Below are 16,006 nucleotides of genomic sequence, written 5' to 3'. Positions count from 1 at the left end.
AGTTCGGCATGCGCTTGCGCAAGAGTTCCGGAGGCGGTGATGGCTTCAGGAGGAATGCGGGGTGTATGTACCGTGTGCAAGGAGGTGCCCAAGTACCGTTGTCCCGCTTGCCGCGACCCTTAGTACGTGCGGCCTCGGGGGAAGGGGAGGTCCTCGTGGGCTCTGGGACGGGGTTTGGTGGAAGCCGAGCGGGGGGAGGCCGAGGCAGTTCCTGGTCTCATCCCCGGAGGAGCCCGCGTTAGACGCTCACCCGCCCTGACCCACCTGTTCCTGGTTCTCTTGCAGCTGCTCCGTGTCCTGCTACAAGAAGCACAAAGGTAGGGAGGGGCGCGACCCCCCAGATTTCCCTGCAGCCCCACCCCCGCCTCCAGTCCCTGCTGTCCTTCCGGTCGGTCGTCTCTCGCTTTCGCCATCTCCTGTCCCTGCTCTCCCTTAATTCTGCCCCATCCCGTCTCTCCCCTCTCCTGTACCTCCACCCTCTCCAGTTCTTTCTCTTCCCCGTCACTTTTCTCCCACCCTCCCGGTTCACTCTCCCTCGTCATCCTGCCCCATCCTCTCTTCCCTTCCCTTCCTGCCCTGTTTCTTTCCCCTTTTCTACCCTGTTTGGCTTTCTTCCCCGCTGTTCTCTTTCATCCTGTCTGTAGCTTTCTTCCCACCCTCTCCTCGGTCTCTTCTCTTTTCTCCTTCTCTATCTCTGTCCTTTTATTCCTTTCCCCATTGTCTCAAAATCACAGAATCATAGCGGCTTTCACTTCGTCCTGCGTTTTGAATTGTAAGTAGGTGAAGGCTTAGAGTACGCCCCTTCTGTTCTTTCCCCTTCTCCTTAACTCCATCCAGGCCCAAGCTTGCATGGGGTTTGCCTGCTTTGTAAAGAGACTTTTGGTGTTTTTAATTTTTCCAGAGCAATGTATTTCAAAACCTTCTCCTGTGAAAAATGGAGACTCAGATACGCATATTGTGAAAACAAAGTTTTTGGAGGACAAAGGTGAGTGATTCTTTTGGAATGGTGCACCTGGAAGGCTTAAGGACTAGACTAGGGAAAATTTGACAGGAAGAAAAGAAAGGTGAAAAGGTAAGGAGAAAAAAGAAGAGCATACATTTACATTAAAAATGTGCCACATCTTTGTGCTGGGGAGAACATTTTCAGGCAGTGACCAGTGTGAGAAAGAAGACCAGTATCTGGTCCTTAAGGAAGGTGAGTAATGTGTACCAAGAAAAAAACCCAAAAACTTGGATACATAGGAAGGAGCCAAGTTAGGAAGAACTTTAATTCCAGGTAGAGGGATTGATACATGATCCTGGAAGTACTGGGGGGCTACTAGAGTTTGAGTGGGAAGGGGGGGTGACATGGTCAAACCTGTGCTTTAGGAAAACCACTTTGGTGGAGGATGGGTTAGTGTGGGGTGAGACACAAGGCAGGGAGACCAAATAGGAGGCTTTTGCAATAGAATAAGGGAGAACTGAACTTGCTTTTAGGCAGAGGTGAATTAAGGCAGGACAGAGAATTGATAAGAGACAAGCTATAGGATAGGATGGGATCAGGACCATGGGTAGACATAGTTTTGAAAAGTAGGAGAGAAAATTCTTCTGAAACACTGTGGAGAGAGGAAAGAACAGATAAATATTCAAAAAAGATTAATACAGAGGAGGGAAGTTGAGAGAGCTCATATCTGATGTTCTCTTTCCTTCTGGGAAAAGGATAGGGGGTAGAATGGAAGTATGTATGTTTGAGGAGAGAGGTTTGGTAAAGTCATTGTGGGAGTGATAAAGAGTATTAATTAGGAGGGGAGATTCTCTGGCCCGGTTATGGGACCTTGTTCATTCAGCTGCCTGGGCATAGAAAAATCCATTGAAAGGGATTCCCAAGACTTCATCATTGGCAAGGCGAGGGGGTTTGGGATTCAAAGATGCTGCTGAGAGCAAATGTTGGCTGACTTCTCGGGGGTTGAGGAGAAGTACCATGGTGTATTTTTTTTATTTTATTTTATTTTTTAGTGAGGCAATTGGGGTTAAGTGACTTGCCTAGGATCACACAGCTAGCAAGTGTTAAGTGTCTGAGGCCGGATTTGAACTCAGGTACTCCTGACTCCAGGGCTGGTGCTCTATCCACTGTGCCACCTAGCTGCCCCAGTACCATGGTGTATTAGATGTGCCATACCCAAAGTAGGGAATTGTGGGAAGTTCTTGAGCTAGCTCAGTTCCCTTCCTATTCAGTTATGGGTCTAGTCCAATTTCTGGCTTGTAAGAAAACTTTATTGTATTGTTTGAACCTAGCCCTGTGTGGCTGGACCACCTCTATCTGCTGTTTGCTGACCAGAAACCCAATAAGATCCAAAGATTGTCATAGGGAGTTTTCTCACAATTATATTTCTCAAGCAACTCATGTTTATCTGAAATTCGGTCCATACTGGTCAGTTGGTTACTATTTCCTTGTTCCTTGGATTGAACATAGACACTTGGGAGATGGGGATGGGACACCTTTTTCTGATTTCAATTCAGAAAGTCCCATATCTTTCCTCTAACTAGAAATCAGATTTTTAAAAAGAATCAGATTATACAGAGAAGATTAGCATGGCCCCTGCACAAGGATGACACGTAAATTCGTGAAGCGTTCCATATTTAAAAAAAAAAAAAGAATCAGATTAGCTAATCCTGTATCCTGGTTTATATATTATTTTTTGCATTTAATGAATAAAAATCGGTCTTCCCCTCTATTTGGGGTCCAGTGCCAAAGCTGAGGAGGCCTGGTCCTGATTAATTTGTTGTGCAGTTTGAATGCATTACTTAATAAATCAACATGCTCAGAAGCTGGAACTTTTGTTTCCTTAGTTATTGCAGGTTTCACTAGATGCGGGTGGCAGATATAAGGATGGAAAGTTCAATTAAATGTTTATTGAGCCCCTAAAGGACTGTATGCTTGGAGTTGTTCTAAGTGCTTCAGTGGGACACATAAAATGCTGGTGCCTCAGGAGGTTGGCAGGAGGATGGGTACAGTAGGCACCCTTGCTAGGTTGTCCCTCTTGGAAGTTTGCTCTGATCCTCTAAGCTGAGCATTCCCTTCTTCCTCCTCAATTTCCTCAGGGCATGCCATCTTATTCCTCCTTGGCTCTTTTCACACTCAACTTTGAATTCATTGATTTGTTCTGGTCTGCCCTGTGGATTGTCAGCTCTTACAAGGGAAAGACTTGTTTTTTAATCTCTCTAGCTTCTAGCACAGTGACTTGTACACATGCTTAAGAATCTTGTTTGAGTCTGTTGCATTGTTGACTCAGTAACTATAGCCTGCTGTTGTTGACTGTAATGCAGCAATGCTAGCTTAATTTTCTTCCTTCCTCTTTTTTGCTGGGAATAGTGTCCAAAATACTTATTGGTTGGAGTGGAGATGGATTTCACCATTTCCCTCCTAGGTACCTTCCACCCATACTGAGGCTCAGTAAGCCCCCTCCCTTACTACAGATAAGGCAGGCAATGAGGCCCTAAAGTAGGAATGAACCTCAGAGGCCATCTAAACTAATACTGTTTAATTTGCTCTTAAGGAAACTGAGGCCCAGGGAGTTGTGAAGTCATACTACCAGAGATAGGATTTGAACCTCTGGGTTCCACTCTTCGAAGGACCCTTCTTTTTGACCATTGCAAATGGCTTTGAATAAGTTTCCATTTGTTTAACTGGGGGGAAAAACTGAGCAAATAAAAACCACATTTCCTAGGTAATGATTGGTCAGTGGCTGATATTCTGGACAGTGATGATGAAAAGGACAGAGTCTCTATTCAGAAGTTGAAGGACCTGGGTAAGTTAATGTCATACATTGCATTTACTCTTGTATGTGCTTTTGTTATCTGATGGGCCAGTAGCATAGAAAATGTCTGTGTATGTTAAGCCAAAGCATGACTAATATCTATGAAGATAGAACAGTTATTGACAAATTGCTTAATTAGGGGTCCTCTTTATAGCTCCCTTTTACAAGGCAATTGCTTATTATATTCTATACAGACACTGTGGCTTCCTGAGAAATTTCCAAAACATATAGCCAGAGTGGTTCCCAGTGAGAAATGACTTTCCATAGTACATTGGAAAGGACACTGCCTGTTAGTATAGTATGACATTGGATGAGTCACTTAAGCAACCTCTCTAAGCCAGCTTCCTCATTTGTAAAATAAGGTGGTCAGACTAAAGAGCCTCTGAGGTGTCTCCTGGCTCTGTAATCAGTGATCTTGTGAGGTTGCCAAAATATACTTGTGACATTCAAACTTGTCTTCCTGAATTTCTATAATGACTAAAGGGAAAGGGACCTTGGTTTTTTTAAGCAAATGTATGCCGTGGGTGTCAAAATCCAGTCCTATTCAATGAATGATAAATTTTATAATGCTTAGCACATATTTCAAGCACCTGTCATGTTTCTGTTTTAATTGGTGAGGCTACTACCCCTCTCCCTTACTTTTGTACACACACAGTTGCTTTAAGTTAAATCAGAACTCAGTAAGTTTATTTTTAACATGGGGGGTACTAGGTCACAGCAGTAAATTCCAAACCAGTCTCATTGTAAATTTTGACTTTTCTCTGTGTGGTGGTGCTGTGACTTAAAAGTTCTCATTCTCCCCCCCCCCCCTTTTACAAATGAGCAATAGTCAGCAAAGCACAGACGTTCAGTTCAGAGTCTGCCTTCCCTAAAGATAACAAGTTTCTACTCACACTTGGCCTATTTGGGTTTTCTGAGGCAGGATAATGTTGGAGGAGGTCTGACTCCTCCATTTGGCTTAATCATGGCTAAATACCTTCACCCCAGAGCAGCTGTCACCTTCTTTTGTAAGGTGTATAGTAGTAGGCCTCCACCAGTAGAGGACAACCATGGATCATCGCCCTGAAGAGCCACAGGCCACAGTGTGGCTGTGCAGTCCGATGTGGGAGCCGCAGCTCCTGAGTGACTTATAACAGGTAACTGCCGCATCCCATGTTGTATCTACTCCATAAGGAGTAGCTGGAGTGTCCTCTCCAGGGTGCTGGCCTGGGCAGATCAATATGGAAAACAAGCTGTTGCCCATGCAGCAGGTTTTCCGAGACATTGGTGGATCCAAAGGAGACGCAGAGCCAGTACAGTTTGGCACCAGTGCCACCGCAGGAGTTGCCAGAGGGATGTGATGTCCAACATCCAACTGCCTAAGGGACTCCGATTCCTGATTTTTCCTCGGGGTTAACTCTCCTGAAGCCTTTCCCATATATGGGTATAGCTGCAAGGCAGCAGAGGTTTAAAATCAGGGTTCCTTCCCCTGCCAAGGCGAACGAGCCCCACCTGCCCAAAGTGACTGGATTTAAGGCACCAGTGACTCACCTTTGCCTTCTCCTGTTAGTGGAAACAGATCTGCCACGAGAAGGCCAGGAGTTGGGTTTCGGTTGTCAGAGGCTATTTGAGACACACACCGTTTGAGCATTTTATAGAGAGTGGGAGCTTATCCCCACTCCCACCCTGGGAGTGCTTGGGCACACTTGGCCCTCTGTGGAAGTTATGGGAGGCTATGCATACACACAATTCTTTACTTGCTAAATGCCTAAAAGGGAGAATTGGCTCCTTGTAACGATCGGAATAATGCCACCTGCTGGAGACTTACTGTAGAAGAGCTCCACCCATGAGGTAAAGGTCTTTGAGGGTAAGACCATGCGTCTTTTCTTTGATGTCAGGAAGTGATGTTTGCTTGTGGGAGGAAGAAGTGGGGAGCCTGGCGCTTTGACTCTGTCTTTCTTGAAGACTCTGGTGGAGAAGGGAGCTAGAAATGTGCTCTCCCTTTAATAGATAGATGAATGTAGGCCTTTCTCTCTCTTTACCAAATTCTTATTCTTCTTAAATGCTTAAAAGTCTAACTCTTGCTAAAGCTTATAATTTATTGGCGACCACTCATTAGATTTTAGACAGACTAGCTAGAATTTTAGCCCTTAACATCCTGAAATGATAGAAGTTGTGATAGAGAACATTTTTTAATATCTTACTAGATATCCAGGTACTTTTTTTAAAAGGGGTTTTTTTTTTGTTTTGTGAGGCAGTGAGGGTTTAGTGACTTGCCCAGGGTCACACAACTAATAAGTGTCCAGCATCTGAGGCCTATTTGAACTCGGGTCTTCCTGAATCCAGGGCCGGTGCTTTTTCTACTGTGCCACCTAGATGCCCCTAAAAAAATTACTTGTGAAAATTTTTCCAAGGACACTGAAAACAAGAGCCTTACTTTAAAATGATCCCAATAGTCTAACCTTGTTGATTTTCTATCTTGGATCTTGCTTCTGATGTTGATGGTTAATATTGGAATGTCTGGTTTCAACATCTATGTGAATATTGTAATAGGTGACGGGGAAGGCCAGGTGTAAAAGCTGCTTACTTTCCTACATTTGATTCCTAGAGACCCCAATTGATGGGGTGGTGCTTTCAGCTCTATTGAGCTTGCCCTTCAAGTTCATTCTTGTCTGTTTTTCAAGGAAACTCTAAGGAATTAAGGAACTTATTGACCAATCCCCACCTCCGACAGTTGCTGATCAACATTGACCAGGCAGAAGACAAAGAGACACTCATGAAAAGCCATATGCAAGAGCCCTTGTTTGTGGAGTTTGCTGACTGCTGTCTGAGAATCGTTGATCCTCCTGAGAAAGAAAACACTTTGGATGTAGAGGGGTGAATTGGACTTGCTGTGAGCTCCTGTCAACAGGGAGAAGGAACTGGGCAGCTCTTGGAAAGAGGAAACTGAGGCTGGATCACAGGCAGCTCCAGGACCTGATGGAGAGACTTCCCCAGGGTTGGGGCTCAGCTAGGAGTCTCCAGCCTCTGCTTCTCATCTTGCCAGTGAACACAGTGTGCTTGAGCCCAAAAAGAGGTCATTTGTTTTGTGGAGAGAAAAGTTGACACTGTGCACTGGCTCTTTTAAACGTTTTATTTTTTGTTGGTGCACATCACAAGCCGAGGAGGGGGGTTTGTTTGGCAAGATTTCCCTCTCCTATACATCATCAGCTTAGCTGAGCTTGTTCCTAGATGGGACTAGTAATGACATTTAAATAAAATTGGGAGTTATTGATTTCAGTGCAAGCTCTTTTCATTTTCCCCAGATCATCATCTTTGGTATAATCATTTGAAGTAACTTTAAAGAGTGACAGCGTAAGACTATTATATAGACTTTATCAAGTAATGAGTCTGTGCCTTTCGGCCAAATTCCCACTGCCTTCACCCAGCACTATCCAAAGAGCTGAGTGGCCAAGTTCTAACTTGACTCAACAGGAATAAAAGAATAGAGTATAGACACATAGTTATTTAAGGAGGTGGGGAGAGCCCTCGTTCTTCTGAATCCCACTGTTAAAAATCTGCACTGACCCTTTCCCCTTCCTACCTGAAGGAGCTGCACTGTGCCTGGGGAGCATGAGCCTGAAGGCCAAAGTGCCCCAGGCCTCATCCCCACCAGGGCTGCTAACTCGCTCAGAATCAGTGTTTCTAAAAGCTGGGCTCAGGGGGAGGTTCAGTCTCTCAGGTACAATTGAGGTCCCTGGGGGAGGGTAACTGGGTGTCTGGAAGGAATACTGTGCTTCACAAAGGCATCTGGAGGTCCAGTCCTGGAGGAGACAAAAGTGCAGTGTATGAAGACTCGACCCACCCCAGAGGGTGGGCAGGAGCTAAGGGCAAGAAGAGCGTCACACTGGGATCAGTCTCTGTCTGTCCAGCAGGATCTGATTAAAGCCAGTGATGTCGTCGTTCTGGGGCTCAGGGCTGATGTTGGCGTACAGCAAGGGGGACTTCTTGCAGTGAAACCTGATGGAGCCCTAGGGGGAGAAGGTAGCATTTAAGTGAGGATGTTTCACTTTGATAATGAAAACGTGTTTGTGCTTTCCTCAACCCTTAATGGGGGTGGGGGAGAAAAATCAGTCCTACTTTATGCACCAGGGCTTTCCAGATCCTCCAGATACCAGGGGCCTTTACCCCATTAATCAACCAGCCAAGAAACTACCTTACATCTCTTTTTACAGACTTAGAGAATTAAGCTCCCTGAACACAAGGATTATTTCCCTTTTCAGGGGAACTGGGGCTGTGAACCAAGGTCTTAGGGGGAGTAGTAAACAATTCAAGAAGTTTACAAAAAGAAACAGCTGGGGTGGAAGAGACTGCAGCAATTCTCAGCTGTAGCTCTGGAAAGGAATCAAGACTGAATCAAGTAAGGAGGGCTTGGCATAAAATAAAGGAAAGGAAAACCAGTCCCTTGTGTGGGTATGTAATTTCTTTAGTTCTCCTTCAGTGGGTTCCTGGAATTTGTTTTGTGCTCTACCTGGCCAGAGTGAGCTATCAGAAAGAAGCATTATGGCTCTGTGGCTACAGTGCTGGTTTCCGAGTCAGGCACTGAATCCTGCTTCAGACCCTTATTAGCTATGTGACCCTGGGCAAGTCACTTAACCTTAATCCCCAGTTTACTCATCTGTAAGATGAGGATAATAGCACCTATCTCCTGGGGTAGGTATTGTGGGCTACATAAAATATTATTAGCATTAGCAGTAGTGCCTACTGCCCCAGGTGGTCATGGGATGGAAGCTGCTGCTCTCCTCTTGTCTAACAAGTAGAGAGCTCTTCCTTACCTGAGGCAGTGCTCTGATGGAGGTGATGCCAGCCTGGTCATGCTGGGTGGCCTCCACCTTGTGGGTGCTGCCGTGACAAGGAATTTGCAGACAAGCCTGCAGGGACAGGTTCCTCCGCATCCTGATTATACCCATAGGTGCGTTTGACAGCACGAGTCCTAGAGGCCAGAGCTGGATTGTTGCACGTGGGGGCCATGGTGGTGTGGTGGAGAGTGGCGGGCAAGGCACTTTGGTGAAGCAGTTTTCTTCCACATCATCTAGTTCTATGGATACCAGGGAATCCATTTTGGCCTTCAAAGAACACCCACACAAGAAGCCTTTTACCATCACAGGCCTTTCCTCTGCTCACATGCACTGGCAACTAGAACTGTCTCTAGTACAGCATTTGGCAAATCTTTCCCAACACCCACTATCAAATATCTGGGTGGAGTTAGGAAAGTGGAAAGTTAGGCTACTCAGAGGGTCTGGGTGGGGTGATGTACTGGGCTGTCTGGGAGAGAGTCATCAGGAGACCCGAGTTCTAGGCTGCACTTGCCACTAAGTGTGTAGCCTTCCCCTCTGGGCCTCAGTTTCCTTCTCAGTAAAATGAGAGTGGATGAGGTAATTCCTAAAGTCCTTTTCATCTCTAAAACAGGATTTCCTATGATGGCTTTGGAGAAAAACCCTCGGTGGATGGTGAACACAAACAATTTCATGGATATGAAAGACTCCAGGAAGGACTTGGAACCCCTTTCTCCCCTTCCTGTCTCAACAGCTTGGCTGTGCACTCTGGCTTTCTCCCCTTCCATGGTGATGGGGCAAGACTGGGCACAGGGGAGAGTACTTACCCTCCATTTCTTCCAGGCACGCTTGATGCTGGTTGCAGCAGCATGCAGCCTTTGGATCCGTTTCCGTGTCAGCCAGGAGCGAGTAGCTGGTGGGTTTGATTAAAATGAGAGGGAGGAAATAAATGGCTGTTCAAGACCTCCTGAAGTTGCTATTTACCTTGACGCCTTGAGGTAGCTATCCACAGTTGTTCTGGATTGGGGGGCAGCAGGGTACAGTGGCCCTGGAGTCAGAAGTCCTGGGTTTGGATCCTACCTCTGATGCCTACCTATGTGACTAGGCAATTCACAAACTCTCTTGGGCTTCTGTAAAATCGGGGGTGGGGGGGGGGTGAGAAGCTAGATGGCACAGTGGATAAAGCACCGGCCCTGGATTCAGGAGTACCTGAGTTCAAATCTGGCCTCAGACACTTGACACTTACTAGCTGTGTGACCCTGGGCAAGTCACTTAACCCCAACTGCCTCACAAAAAAACAAAACAAACAACAACAACAAAAAATCAGGGTGGGGTTGGCCTTGTTGGCCTCTGAGACCTTTTCCAGCTCTAAGTCTATGAGTTTGTGATCCACAAAGGGAAAAAGCATGCCAAAGCTTTTGTGAGATCCGGTCTGGACAGAGAAGCCACAGCCCACTGTCCTCTATCTCTTTTTCTCTTCAGATTAGGCCCCTCTGAAGCTGTCTAAACCTAAATGTCAATGGAGAGGGTCAATAACAAACAGAGCACACTCCACACTCCCACCATGGAAGCGAGGGGTCTGTGTCCGTAAAGACGTGGTGTTTAGACTTTCTTTAGTGGGGATCCCTGCACTTTAAACCAGGGGTTCTTAACCTCCCTTGTGTCCTGCTGTTTCTTGTGATTAAGGAGCATTTATAAAGTACTCCTTGGGCTTTATATATCTGCGTCAGTCAGTTAGATGCATAATGATGAGACACTGCAGGAGGAATATCTATCTGACTTTTACCCACAACCACTGGCAATTGCTTTGGTTAAAGACCCACAGGGAAGCTAGTTCCCTGGAAAGGCCATCCTGAACAGTGAGCCAGCCCCCTCCCAGCTACTGGGCCCTACCTGCTTGTAGAAGAGTGGCTGCCCGTCTCTGCTTCTCCAGCTTTCTATGCTGGTGCCTTCGCCAACAGAACTGGATGCATCGAGCACACTTATTCAGGGTCTGCACACGACGGTATTCTAGCAGCTCCAGCTATGGAGACAGGAGGGAGAGACAGTAAGGAAGGCTAAGGGTTCTTTCATCTTCGAGAACTAACTTTCATTTTCTCTTTTTTTTATTTTTAAAAAAATTGTTGTCAACATTTTAAACATAATAAGCATTTTTATTTGAAGTTTTGTGTTCCAAATTCTATCCCTTCTTCCCTCTCTCCCCCTCTCCCTGAGGCAGTAAGCCTTATACATGTGCAATTATGTAGAACGACCATATTTGTCATTTTGCATAAGAAAACTTGAATAAAAGAAAAAATGAAAGAAAGTGAAAAATAGAAGATAGTATCGGTTCTTTCTTTGGAGGTGGATAGTATGCTTTATTAGTCCTTTGGGATTGTCTTGGATCATTGTATTACTGAGAATGGTTAAGTCATTCAGAAGTTCATCAAATCACTGTGTCACTGTGAACAATGTTCTCCTGGTTCTGCTCACTTCACTATACATCAGTTCATGTACGTCTTTCCAGGCCTTTCTGAAATCATCTTGTTTGTCATTTCTTGTAGCACAATAATATTCTATCACCATCATATACCACGGCTTGTTCAGCCACTCCTCAATTGATGGACATTCCTTTGATTTCCAATTCCTAGCCACCACAAAAAGAGCTACTAGAAATATTTTTGTACAAATAGGTCTTTTTTCTCTTTTTTGGGATGTCTTTGGGATGTAAACCTAGCAGTGGTATCACTGGATCAAAGGGTATGCACAGTTTTGTAGTGCTCTGGGCATAATTCCAAATTGTTCTACAGAATGGTTGGCTCTTTTCACAACTCCACAAGCAGTAGATCAGTTTTCCCACATCTCCTCCAACATCCAATATTTTCCTTTTCTGATATATTTGCCACCCTGATAGGTGTGAGGTGATACCTCAGAGTTGTTTTAATTTGCATTTCTCTGACCAACAGTGATTTAGAGCATTTTTTCATATGACTATAGATAGCTTTGATTTCTTTGTCTGAAAACTGCCTGTCCATATATCCTTTGGCCATTTATCAATTGGGAATGACTTGTATTTTTTACAAATTTGACTCAGTTCTCTATATATTTGAGAATGAGGCCTTTATCAAAGATCTTGTTTCAAAAATTCTTTCCAAAAAACTAAGAAATTTTCCTTACAATTTTGGTTATGTAATTCTGTTTGTGCAAAAGCTTTTTAGTTATTCATATACTTTAACCATTTATCAATAAGATTACCTAGGAAACTAGATCCTTAATCAGAGAAAATGGCAACAAAGATTTTTCTCTCAAATCAACTTAATTTCAGCTATATTGGTTTTGTTTGTACCAAACCTTTTTGGTTTTATGTAGTCAAAATTGTCCATTTTATCACCTGTGATCCTCTCTCCCCCATTCGGTCACAAAGTGTTCCCCTACACACACATCAAAGAGGTAATTTCTTCCATGCTCCCTCTAATTTGTTTATGTCACCCTCAATCCTATGTGGCCACTTAGGACCACCAGTTCAGATCAAAGAGTGGGGATTCTAGACACATCATCTGCTAAAGTAGCTGGCTAACTTTGGGGCTCTTTTGTAAAAGCAAAAAGCTGGAAACATTTTATGTGCCCTATAACTGGGGAACAGTTGAATAAGATGTATTAGTGGAACAGAATGTCACCGTGCCATAAGGAACAATGAACATGAATTCAGAAACCTGGGAAAACTTGCTTCAAGCGATAGTGTGAAGAAAGCCAATGAAAGAACAATGAGTACAACAGACATTAAAAGGCAATAGCAGGGGCAGCTAGGTGGCTCAGTGGATAGAGCACCAGCCCTGGATTCAGGAGGACCTGAGTTCAAATCCGGCCTCAGACACTTAACACTTACTAGCTGTGTGACCCTGGGCAAGTCACTTAACCCCAATTGCCTCACTAAAAAAAACAAACAAAAAAAGGCAATAGCATTCATAATGGCCAGTGCTGGCTCCAGGTGTGTCAGAGGCCTGTTAAACACTAAATGATGGAATATGAATTTTATTGTGATGTAAGGAATGAGGAATGTGAGAAAATCAGAGGCTGGAGGGAGCTGATACAGAGTGAAAAAAAGCAGGGCCAGAAGAACAATACACCCAACAACCACAATCATGTAAAATCATGTTTTAACATTACCTTCGCTTCCCAATCTCTCACCTGTGAAGCATTTCTTCTCTGATAAGCAAGATTTAAACAAACCAACCAAACCATTTCAGCAAAATCAGCCCCCACACTGACAGCCTATAGACATGCATTCTACACCCATAGTCCCCACCCCAACCCTTTCAACAACATGAAGACTGCAACATTTCTCTTTTGGGACCAATCTTCTAACTCATCTTCAGTTAGTTTCTCTAGGTAACAGATTTTTTTTTGGGGGGGGGGCAGGACAATGAGGATTAAGTGGCTTGCCCATGGTCACACAGCTAAGTGTCAAGTGTCTGAGGTCAGATTTGAACTCAGGTCCTCCTGAATCCAGGGCTAGTGCTTTATCCACTGCACCACCTAGCTGCCCCCGAGATGTTATTATTTTTAATGCATAACTCTAACATTTAGTAGACCAGGGTCCACATATCCCAGTATCTTTCAAGGTGCTGTTCAAGTCCTATCTCCTTCAGGAAGGCCTCTCAAACCACTCCAATCTGAATGGAATTGTTCCTTCTTTGAATTCCTAGTCTTGAGCCTACCACACAAAGGCTGTTGGATTTCATACTGTCTGGTATTGGTCATTACTGCATGGATAGAAAGTATGCTTCCTTCCCCAACCAGACTGGAAGCCTGGGTATTACTTGGGCCTACAGCAGGTACTTCACCAACTACTGGACTGACTTATTGACATGGTGTCTTCATGTTGGATTAGGAAATAGCATGCATGTGTGTGTGCTTGGTGCTAGGGTATTATGTGTATGTGAGACTAAGGAAAGAAAAAAGTGCCTAAGGAAGCTGTGTCTTGTTGCTTTAGGGGTAAGAGGCCCATGTAAAAACTGCTCTTCCTCTTCCTAGAAGGGTTGGGTTCCTGGAGTTCCCTTAGTCCACACCTGCTTTCTTCCCCAGGGTCCTTTGTATTCCTCATTTTTGCAGCTGTCCCTGGTTCTCCACTGGTAGGGCTGCAGGGGAACACACTCACCATAGAGTCAGTAAGGAAAACCTTGGTTCTGCCACAGTGAATGGGGCTGGGAGGCAGCCTGCCCTCTGGGCGGTCTCTGGGAGCACCTGCTGTCTGAGCTGTTGGGGGCAGCGTCAGAAGAATGTCCCTGACAAGGGATCGAAGTGGGGCATCCTCCTCAGGGCCCAGCCGCTGTCCTGAAGACCAAGAGACACAGGTCTAGATCAGCCCAGCTCCTGTCCAGCAGACACTGAGATGTCACGCATGTCCACGAGGTTAGGAGTGCTGGTTTGGGGGGGGCCCACACGGGCCATGGCACTCTCCCGTCATTGGTGTGTTCTCTGACCACTTTCTGAGATGGCAAGAAGGCAGCAGAAGTTGGGGGGTGGGGGGGGTGGGGTTTGCACAGGGACCAGCTGCTCAAGCTGTCTGTAGACATTCTGCTGGCCTCATTCTTTATCAATCTGCCCCAGGTGCCTGGCAACTTCCAGCCACAACTAGGTTCTCTTTTACAAGTCAGGCTCTGCTAGCACCACCAGAGTTCACTGTCCAACTGAGCAGTGCCATTGTACCCAAGCACCCCAGCCAGCCTGGCTGAGTCCCATGGGCTAAGAGCATGGAGACCTCCACATCACACCAGTGGGAAAGGAGCTGAGCTGCCCCATGCTTCTGTCCTACAGCTCCTCCACACCCCGCACAAACCAGAAGATGGATGCACTAGAAATGACAGCACTTTCAGGAGGGCTGACTCAGAGGGAGACAGTTAATTACCTGATCAGTCTGACCGCACTCAGCACCATCACCTCTGTGGAGACAGACTGGCAAAGGGAGAGGCAGAGGCGGCGGCAGGAAGATCCTTGAAAACTAGTGACCAGAATGTGGTTTTGGCAAGAGAGACAGAACAGGAAGGCAGACTATGGATAAAGGAGAGGAGAGAGACAGAGAGAAAAGCGAGGAGAGTAACACAAACCTCTGAAGATGACAAGAGAAAAACAGACCCTGGCAAAAAGAGGGCTCCATCAGTCAAAGAAATCACCGAGCCTCAGGGAGAGATGGGCCGGCCCCTAAGGGGAAGGAGCAACTTGTCCCACCACTCCCTGCCCTGATGGAGATGCTGCCTCAGTGCCAGGGCCTCAGGTGGTCTCAGGGGCCTGTGCAGACTCCCAAGTGGCACATGGCTTCAGGTTCCCTCAACGCTCACCTGGGTGCTCCTCTGTGGGGGAAGAGCTGGGCATTCTGGAAGAGGGGCTGGGCTGGGACTTTCTCAGCAGGTTGTACCTCTCGAGGAAGCTTTGAAAAGAGACCCTGCAAATCGAAGGGAAGCCGCATCAGTCATTTCACCGAATTTCTGATCACTAAGGATTCATAGTCTACCCCTACAAGCCAGCTACCACCTGGGTGATGAAACCTCTACGTCACCCATGAAGGGCTGTCTTTCAGCCTCTACTTAAACTCTTCCCAAAAGGATTAGAAGGAACTACAGGATTAAGGAAGAGAGGTTGCTTGTAGGCAAAACCAGACACCATTAGGGCTGCTGCGGCTGCCTCTTGTGGGGAATGGGAAGCTCTGTGAGGGCCTGGCCTTGGATAAAGAAAGGTCTGCCTCCCCACAGGTTCTTCCCTAACTCTCACAAGGTTTCCGTGCCCTCACTCTGGCCCTTGGGGGTGGAAGCATCCCAGAATGATGTGACCACATCTGCTCTTAACAAGGATGCTGACTGCTAGTGCAGTTCAGTGGCCTTTAGGTACTCCAGGCTGCCCTTGGCTCACTTGGCCTTGCATGGGGGCTCCTCTCCCCAGAGCCTTCCTCATACCAGGGGCTCTGGCTTCCCCCCTACCTGCCCTGCTCTGGCCTTTCCTTCTCTCTGGGCTGCCCCTCAATTCTCAGGGCCATACCCCAGCAATGACAAACTTTTGTAAATGACGTCATGTGGTTCCTTGACTCCTTCCCAGCCTCCCACACCCCCTCCCAAATCCTGTGAATTGCCACAAATCCCCTCAAAAGAGTAGTTTAAAGTAGAGGCTGGGATTGGAGTCACTGGAAACCTCTGTGTATTGCTTAACTCTTTCCTCTCCCTCACTTTCCCCTCCCAATCGGCTGCCAAGTCTTAATGGCTGCACCCCTGTAATGGTCTTGCCATTCGCCTGGCTACCACCCTAGTTCAGGTGCTCATCCCTTTTCTCCTGGACTATTGCAATAGCTTCCTGACCGGTCTCCCTGCCTCTAGCTTCTTCTCTTTTCAATTCATCCATCCCAGAGGCACTGGCCACAGAATCAGGGTACCAGACCCAGGGTTCATG

General features: G+C 46.2%; 2 protein-coding genes and 1 pseudogene across 6 annotated transcripts in view; 2 read left to right on the top strand and 1 right to left on the bottom strand.

Annotated features, from left to right (window-relative positions):
• The first annotated feature begins 2 nt into the window (after positions 1-2).
• ZNHIT3 (zinc finger HIT-type containing 3) lies at positions 3-7,055 on the top strand. 2 transcript variants are annotated; one of them, XM_044001147.1, is made up of 5 exons: positions 3-122; positions 286-317; positions 902-985; positions 3,708-3,788; positions 6,461-7,055. In XM_044001147.1, exons 1-5 carry the CDS (start codon positions 40-42, stop codon positions 6,655-6,657), a joined length of 477 nt encoding a protein of 158 aa, XP_043857082.1. In that variant the 5' UTR covers positions 3-39; the 3' UTR covers positions 6,658-7,055. The 2 variants fall into 2 exon arrangements, with proteins under 2 accessions (XP_043857082.1, XP_043857083.1); XM_044001148.1 differs by lacking the exons at positions 902-985; positions 3,708-3,788.
• LOC122726985 lies at positions 2,510-2,623 on the top strand (annotated as a pseudogene).
• MYO19 (myosin XIX) overlaps positions 6,892-16,006 on the bottom strand; it is a 37,457-nt gene continuing 28,342 nt past the window's right edge. For 2 of the 4 annotated variants that reach the window (XM_044001136.1, XM_044001137.1), the window contains exons 21-26: positions 14,908-15,011; positions 13,728-13,903; positions 10,484-10,613; positions 9,418-9,503; positions 8,591-8,881; positions 6,892-7,786 (exon numbers count right to left, since the gene is read on the bottom strand). In XM_044001136.1, coding sequence (XP_043857071.1) covers positions 7,658-7,786; positions 8,591-8,881; positions 9,418-9,503; positions 10,484-10,613; positions 13,728-13,903; positions 14,908-15,011 — 916 coding nt within the window. In that variant the 3' untranslated portion in view covers positions 6,892-7,657. Of the gene's footprint in view, positions 7,787-8,590; positions 8,882-9,417; positions 9,504-10,483; positions 10,614-13,727; positions 13,904-14,477; positions 14,621-14,907; positions 15,012-16,006 lie in introns of those variants that run through there. The other 2 variants (XM_044001138.1, XR_006356293.1) reach the window with 2 other exon arrangements.

This window comes from Dromiciops gliroides, chromosome 4 (genome assembly GCF_019393635.1).
Source record: "Dromiciops gliroides isolate mDroGli1 chromosome 4, mDroGli1.pri, whole genome shotgun sequence".
NCBI lineage: Eukaryota > Metazoa > Chordata > Mammalia > Microbiotheria > Microbiotheriidae > Dromiciops > Dromiciops gliroides.
Note: the sequence above shows the minus strand (reverse complement) of the source record. Positions and strands in the feature narration are given on the sequence as shown.

Excerpts from the sequence above, each read along its gene's own strand:
- ZNHIT3 (XM_044001147.1), top strand. The coding sequence starts at position 40 with ATGGCTTCAGGAGGAATGCGGGGTGTATGTACCGTGTGCAAGGAGGTG. Across the intron at positions 318-901 it reads CTGCTACAAGAAGCACAAAG|AGCAATGTATTTCAAAACCT; the intron begins GTAGGGAGGGGC and ends TAATTTTTCCAG. Across the intron at positions 986-3,707 it reads AAAGTTTTTGGAGGACAAAG|GTAATGATTGGTCAGTGGCT; the intron begins GTGAGTGATTCT and ends CACATTTCCTAG.